At 38.1% G+C, this 7792-nt stretch overlaps 1 protein-coding gene across 1 annotated transcript; it reads right to left on the bottom strand.

Moving 5' to 3' along the window:
* Positions 1-4618: 4618 nt before the first annotated feature.
* Positions 4619-7288, bottom strand: LOC108741631. The gene is made up of 3 exons (XM_018476490.1): positions 6373-7288; positions 4734-5770; positions 4619-4630 (listed from the first exon to the last, which is right to left on the bottom strand). Exons 1-3 carry the CDS (start codon positions 7286-7288, stop codon positions 4619-4621), a joined length of 1965 nt encoding a protein of 654 aa, XP_018331992.1.
* Positions 7289-7792: the final 504 nt, after the last annotated feature.

Genomic DNA, 7792 nt, shown 5'->3' with positions numbered 1-7792 from the left:
TCAAATATTATTTCATTTCAATTTCTTATCTTGTAAATACTTTGGTTTCCTTTCAATCTAAACTCTATTGTTCTCTCAATCACTTTTACCCAGAATTCCAACTTCAACCATACCTGCATGCGCTCCCATACTAATATCTGGTTTTACCCTTAATTGCTTTCTCTTGAATTCTGTACTATCTAATTCTGTGTATTCCTAGAAACTAGTGTCTTCACCCTCTCTCTCACTACTTTTCCTTCTAGAACATTCTATCAAATTTACTAACAACCCTGTCCTATAAATACGCCCAAAAATTCATACCTATATACACAAACACATACGGCTGAAGAGGCCCTAACCGAGCGGCATGGCCTAGAGGTCTAGACCATTGCTTAGCATTCGGGAGGACGCCGGTTCGATTCCGGGTCCGTCTGCCTTGGTCCAAGTTTTTCTGTGGTTTCCTTGGATCACTTAGGCAAATGCTGAGGCAGTAATATTCCACAGATAATCTTTCATTCTCTTCTGTCTTCATTTCGTCCGTCTCAACTTTCTCACCCGAACCACCACCCACCCATTCCCACGATTCCTGAAAGCAGGCTGAAGAGGGCCTTCCGCCCTACCTTCCGGCATAGTCCGGAGGGATTGCCCGCCCACTGGCATTACTAGCTGGTGGGAATGAAACACCCAAATGTTTTTATCTTTACACAGTCTCTCGTCTACCGCTACTACCACCTTTCGTAAGTGCTTCTATTATTCTATTGCTATTCGCTACATTGTTTTCTTTTTTGTTGTCTTTGTTATTGTTATTGTTATTGTTGTATTATCTTGTTCTTTCTGTTACTTTGTTCTCGGTTGTTTGTTTCACTCCTTGTGCCCTTCTGTTAGTTGTGTTTTCGTTGTTAGTGTTTTCTTGGTATAATATACACCAAAAGACACTAAAAAATATTAGACACTTTATTTAATAATAAAAAGAATAAAAGAATAACTCCCCTAGACAAATATTTTCAGTCTTTCTCCAGTGTCTCAGTCTTTCAGCGTCTCTGAGAGCGTCTCTCACAATCTCTCACAGTCTTCGTATGAGAAACTCGAACGACAAAATTGTTAATTCAGAGATTCGAGTCTCTCACAGAGAGTCTGAATGAATAAAACTGAAAAATTATTGAAAGACTCGAGTCTCTCGTAGAAAGACTGGGATACGGATACGGATTTTAACCATGTCTACCGAGACACCACTTATTTAGAGATTCGAGTCTCCCGTTCAGAGATTCGAGTCTCTCGTTCAGAGACTGGATACGAAATGAGGATCTCTCAATGAGCGACTCGAGTCTCTCGTTCAGAGATTCGAGTCTCTCGTTCAGAGACTGGATACGAAATGAGGATATACCAGAGAGACTCGATGAGAGACGGAGACTCGAGTCTCGCTTTCAGAGACTCTGGGAGACTGCACATTTTTATCTCGGGTCTACACTGCTAAGTTTAGTTTAGCGAGATGAAATTTTCTGAATTTCCAGCTGATCGGTGGAGAAGCAGGTAGAAAAATAAATACACGAAAACACGTAAAGATCAAGCATTCGTTCAACATATATTTAAATTTAGTTTAACTTTTTCTCACTACGTACCCGTAATTAAACCTCTAATTGCCATAGTAATATTAGCAGTAAATACAACAACTGACGAAGTCAATGATTGGCGAAACAATCGTCACGTATTTCCAATAGTACATTATTTGATATCAGGAATTTTTGTCAAGTAAAAGTGGAAACAATTGAATACGTAGAGGTTCCTTTTAATCTGAACCGTCTGTCTTTTGGGTCTTCACAAAACAACGTTGGAATAGAGCTAAAAATCAACATAAATGGTAATTACACAGAAATTAATTTTGGAATTCCATCACAATCATAAGAACTCCAAAGAAACGTCACAAACTTCTCTTCTAACTTATCATCCAAATAATTTTAAAAATTTGCATTCGCGTGCATACGCGTTAAGAGAAGTGAATCGCTTTAAGAAAATTACATTACTGTAATGTAATACGGTAATTACGAAAAGCTCTGCGGGCAGCGATGGAACCGCTGCGGTTGAAAACCCTGTTCCTCTTATCACAGCGGGATACATGTCGTTAGCTTTTAAAAGCTACCAGGTTCCAAGCGCCCGCTGCTTTATGCCTTCTTTCTAACACACACCGAAAACGATCATCGTAACATTTGACCTTCGTTTTTAATCATCCCGAACGTTTAACAATCTATTTCGCATTCCCGTAATGACATCTCAATTTATTTATCTGTGTATTTTGTGAGCAAAACCGATGAATTAACAGACATAATTTAACTCTGAATGATGATTTTTACTTAATGTATCACAGAATATTGTTAAACATTAATAATAATATCTGTCAGACACTTTCCAATGTTCGCAAAAAAAGTCATACAATTATTGGGCTTTAAACGAGCCCTGCTTGGTAGAGATCGTACGTACATCTGCGGAGCTATGGATTTTTAACCGCGGTCATGTTCGCGAGCGCACAACTCCTAAGTTTGACATTTCGCGAGCTGTAGCTGGAAAACGGTGGGACCTATCGAAAAAATTCTTTCATAGGCGGATGCCCCGTCTCAGCGCGAACGAAATGAGCCGTATGCGGCCGCATTCCATGTTGATGAAAAATTCAAAATTTTGAAAAATTTTTAAATTTGTTTTGCGCTATCTTTAATAGTTTGCCAGATATGATCTCATAAACATTTAATCCTCGATTTCGAAAATAACACTTGGCAAAAATTTCCGACAGCCATAACACCGAAACGAAACCTCGTAGGTGGGCGCTTTTACTCTTGACGAACAGCACAGTATCTCTAGAAAATTTTGATAATACTCCATGTGTAAAAATAAGGGAGATACCCCGCAAAAATACCGAAAAAGGGATACCCTGTACTGTACTCAATTCTGGTAATAACAAATTCTTCTTGTAACTAATTCGTTTTGTATAAACCAGAGAAAATGTGTCCTATCTACTATAGAAACTGGTTTTAACTGTAACATGGTGCTTAGATAGTGTCCCTCCCAAAGCATTATTTTAAGTCGAAAGGAGAAGCACACAATTGCTATATATTTTCCACTTTTTATAAATTTCAAGTAGATAGGTATCTTATTTCGTTTAAGAGTTACCTATAAGTTTATGATAATTGAGTATTAGCAAGTATTATTCTTTTATATTCGGTGAAGGGATTTTTAACCAGTTTCTAACCGATGGATATATTGCATGTTAAGTAAGCGGGGATTATGTTAAGTGATATGTAGATACATTTTTAAAAGTTCTTTATATTTCAGATTCGCTTCAGACATGCCATCTATATAAATTGTATGTTAATTTATTTAAAGCATGCAAGCGGGTCTTTACTTACAAAATTCAATTCTCTTCTTCCGATTAAGGTTTCATTAGAACTTTCGTGAACAATAAGACATTTATATAAGAATGAATAAAACAGGCAAAGAAAAAATGACACACACACTTACACTTACACTTACACTTACTTACTTACTCACTCACTCACTCACTCACTTACTTACTTACCTACTTACTTACTTACTTACTTACACACACACACACACACACACGCGCGCACACACGCACTTGGTGTGCTATTTAAGAAGCAGGTTGAATAATATGAAAAATGAGAAATAAAACAATTGATAAATTTTCCTAAATGTCAATAGCACCGCAGTACATCTGTTGAATATCTGAACTTCAAATTCAAGTTTTTCATTCTGATACATTTACAGAAACGTACTTCAATATGAAAAATTGTTAACTGCTTAGTAGAGATGGGTATTTCAACTATTGTCAAGATTTTCTTATTTTGTCTGTTAAATTTCTATTTACAATAACTTCATTTATGCTTTAATTTTGTCCTAAATAATAATCAGCGGTTTTGTAACATACCATATAGGTACTCTTACGTTTCCTTATTCAGAAAACTGTATCTACTATTGGTTCTGAAAGGAACTAAATCTGTACTGTAATAAGAAAACGATTTTCCAACAGAATTTTCCAAAAGCAAACTAGTGCTTCAAAGCTGGCCGTTAGATGGCGACTGAGAACATATTGATCGCCTGTCAGATATGTATCACAACGAGCTTTCGGTATACCAGGTGAAACTTGTGGTAGAACTACTTTTATACTATCTGATAATTTCAGAAACAATTTTTATTCTAAAAAGTCGCAAAAGAACTTCTCCTTTTGTTTCTCAAAGAAACTGTTGCAAATTTCTGTAAAATATACCTCCCTTATATCAATTTCAAAACGCATTGAATCATCCAAATTTATAAAAAGTTAAGAGACCAAAAATTTTCTTTATATTCTCAGAAAAGATCTAAGGTTACGGTTTTTAAAAAACTCAAGTAATACTAAATGGCTTTTGCATTTATTTTTAGTGTTGCTGTTTGTTAACAAAATTACATACCTTACCTTTTTTTGAACGAATATTTACGGTATCTTGCTCACCGTTTTTATAATAAAAAAAGAAATGCAACTTGAAAATCAATCGTCAAATTTCATCATCTCAATAGCAAAAGTGAAATCGACCACATAAAACTAATTTTTCCTTTCCATCGGGAACAGCATTTCCTTTTCTGGATAAAAGGTACCCTATGTCCTTCTCTGTACCCCCAAAATTTCATGATGATTGGTTGAGTACTTAAGGCGTGAAAAGCCAACAAAAACAAACATTTGCATTCATAATATTAGAACGTAAATTACTTACATTGAGTTGCATGATGATTTTGTTGTACGCCCAAAGCCACCTCTGCTGCGCCGTAACCTTCGGTCGTGCAGGTTCGGGTTCCTCGTGATGTTCCTCGAAATGGTCGAGTTCTTCTTCGTGTACGACCTCGTTCTCGATAATGTCCTTCGGTTCGGTCACGTTCATCGCGGGCGACTGTCTTACCGACGCGCGTCGCGTTAAGTCAGTCGGATACACAGCTTCAAGCGAAGATGTTGCCGTTCGGTTCGCGTCGACCCCGAACTGGTCATCGATGGACGCCGCCGCACCGTCCTGCGGATACTTATCAACAACGGGCTGAGCTTTTTCGGCAAATCGCGGATCTGCTGACGATCTACGCGAATTCGTAACTAGAGAATCAGCGGCAGCCCTCTGGCTCAAAATATGATACGGATCGACGACTGTTATCTGCGAAGAACCCCTCCGAAGACTCTGCTCGTCATCTTCGTTATATATCACAGACGCGGGAGATTGGGATTCCTTCGCCATTATTGCTTGCCGTTGTTGCTGCTGCTGCTGGTATTCCGGAAGATACTCGTCCTGGTGCAACTCCTTCGTTTCCAAATCTTCCTCTGTCTCCTCGTAACTCTCGATAGATTCTTGCCTGTCTTGTTTATCATAATCATCCTGCTGGTACGTGGAATCTATGGATTGTTGCTGCTTTAGCATTCCTCTTGTCTGATGATGAGACGTTGGAACGTTGGTGGCTGTAACGGTGACGTAATCGGAAACTGTGGAGACTGCGGAAGGCGTGCTGTAGGAGGTTGTCGTGTATGTAGGAGCGACGCTGGACACGGTGGCTGCTGCCGTGGTATGATGGTACGAAGTGGGCTGTGGATGAATGAAATTGCTCAGTCTTGAGCCTATGCTTTTTTCAGGCGTGGAAACTATTGCTTCGGTTTGGTACGATTGGTCCCATGGATATTGCGACGTGCTGGACAAGCCAGTGGTATTTACAGAACTGGTGGTCGTTATCAGAGGGGTTTTTGTTGTTTTCACGTCCGTGTAAAAGTCATTACCTGAAAAAGATTTCTTTTGTTCATTTTGGCGTGCTCGTGGCATATATAAGTAATTGACGTTGCTTGCTGTTAGCACGATTTGAAATCTAAACTAATCTACCAGTAGAATTGATATTACACATAACAAAACCTTCCTAAAAACATCTGCCCACCCAAACCATGAGACATTTTCGATGAAGACTATACAATTTGGTAAATTCAAACCAAGTACACTTTTATTTTAAAAAATATATAAATATTATAACATGCATACAATTTAGACAATTTTTTAGAAGTGAGTTAGTTTAATATGAAATATATGTATGTTTAATCATAGTATATTCAGTATATATAGTTACATTAGTTCGACGTTAGCCGTATAGGTCGGTTGGTCGTTGTTACTGTTGTCACCTCTCGTAGTTTAGTGGTCAGAACATTGGTGCGTAAAGCCAAAGGTCCCGGGTTCGATTCCCGGCGGGGGTGCGACAACAGCAACAATTTTCCCCTCATTAATTTGAGGTAACGTGTAGTGGGTAAAAAATTCAAAAATGAATTTTCAGATTAATATTTCATATTAAACTAACTCACTTGTAAAAAAAAATGTCTAAATTGAGGATAAATACCTTCTGTTCGTATAGGTGTAAATGTATAGGCGTTTGAGACAGGCTTTTCGTGCGAAGAAGCTATCGTTTCCACTTCGTTCTGGTATACTGAATCCTCTTGATACTGTGCAGTTTTCACTCCCTTTCCATAACCGTACGTGTCTTCATAATAGTCTCTCGAATTAGTCGTGTCGTAATTACTCTGGCCGTAATTAACAGCAGGTTGAACGTCTTCAACGTAACCGCCGAACTTCTTGGTATCAGTCTCATTCTCATAATACTCAGTCAATGTCACCCCCTGCTGTTGATCAGGGAGATTGTCCATACTCTGATATGCGTAATTGTAATCCTCATTGTAGACAGGTTCCTTCGATTCGACCGTATCAATCTTTATTATTGTATTGTCGTCGTAGTAACCGTCTTCATAGTAATTATCCACGGAAGAACTTTTCGTTTGCAGCCTTGTCCTGCGATTTTTAAGATTAGGTTGGGGCAGTTTCCTGCCAGGTGTTCCTGGTAAACTGTTGAACGGTTTTGTACCATTTTCAATCCGAGGAAGGAGCTTGGGGGCCTTAGTAGGGGTCGGAGGTAAACTTGCCCCTCTCCTTGTCGAATATCCTTGCTCTCCAAAACCACTATAATCATTGATGGTACTCTGTTTGCTATTGCAACGTCTTGTTGGTATTTCTGGCATTTTTCTTCTACCTTTCGGCCTGGTGTACGGATGGGCGTTGGGGAATCCATCCCTAAATTTGGTACTTGAACGATTGTAAATTGTTGGCACTTCTGGTAATTTCTTTGAGAATGTGGTCGATTTGCGGGGAGGAAATCCTCCAGAATCCCATTGACGGTCTTCATCTTCTGGACCGTGTCTTTCGTCCTGAAACAGCTGAGATGAGGCATCGTAATATTCTTCGTAGGAGCTGTTGAACGACATATTTCTGAAAATAAATCGCACATTATTTTTTTTCTTCTTTAATTCCTTCAAAAATCGACAACTTATTTAATTTACATTGTTCATCACTGTTGTACGACTTTTGACACCTATTTATTTAACACATCAACACTATCCCAGATTTACAGTAGTAATAATTATTCATTCTGTCCCGTAAGTACACGATGCGACATCTATGGCTGAAGTTACTGTAGTTCTAAGGCGCTCGGGGTACTTTTGAAATAGCCTCTGTGGGCTTCTAATAATATTACTTAGTTAACAACATAATTAGGAAATTCAATATTAACATAAAAAATTAATAAAAAAGTAGTTTGATATTGAACTATTGTAATTAAAATTGTTTAAGACAATAACAAAGATTTACAAAACGATGCCAAATTCATTAACTACGTGGTTTCTGCTGAACAGGGGAAATACATTTTAGTTGTTATTGTAATAATATATATGATTATATTAAATGTCTCCATGTCATGTTGTCTGTCCACT

The sequence above is a fragment of the Agrilus planipennis genome, unplaced genomic scaffold, assembly GCF_000699045.2.
Source record: "Agrilus planipennis isolate EAB-ADULT unplaced genomic scaffold, Apla_2.0 scaffold259, whole genome shotgun sequence".
NCBI classification, from domain to species: Eukaryota; Metazoa; Arthropoda; class Insecta; order Coleoptera; family Buprestidae; genus Agrilus; species Agrilus planipennis.
Note: the sequence above shows the minus strand (reverse complement) of the source record. Positions and strands in the feature narration are given on the sequence as shown.

Excerpts from the sequence above, each read along its gene's own strand:
- LOC108741631 (XM_018476490.1), bottom strand. The coding sequence starts at position 7,288 with ATGTCGTTCAACAGCTCCTACGAAGAATATTACGATGCCTCATCTCAG. Across the intron at positions 5,771-6,372 it reads TACACCTATACGAACAGAAG|GTAATGACTTTTACACGGAC; the intron begins GTATTTATCCTC and ends AATCTTTTTCAG.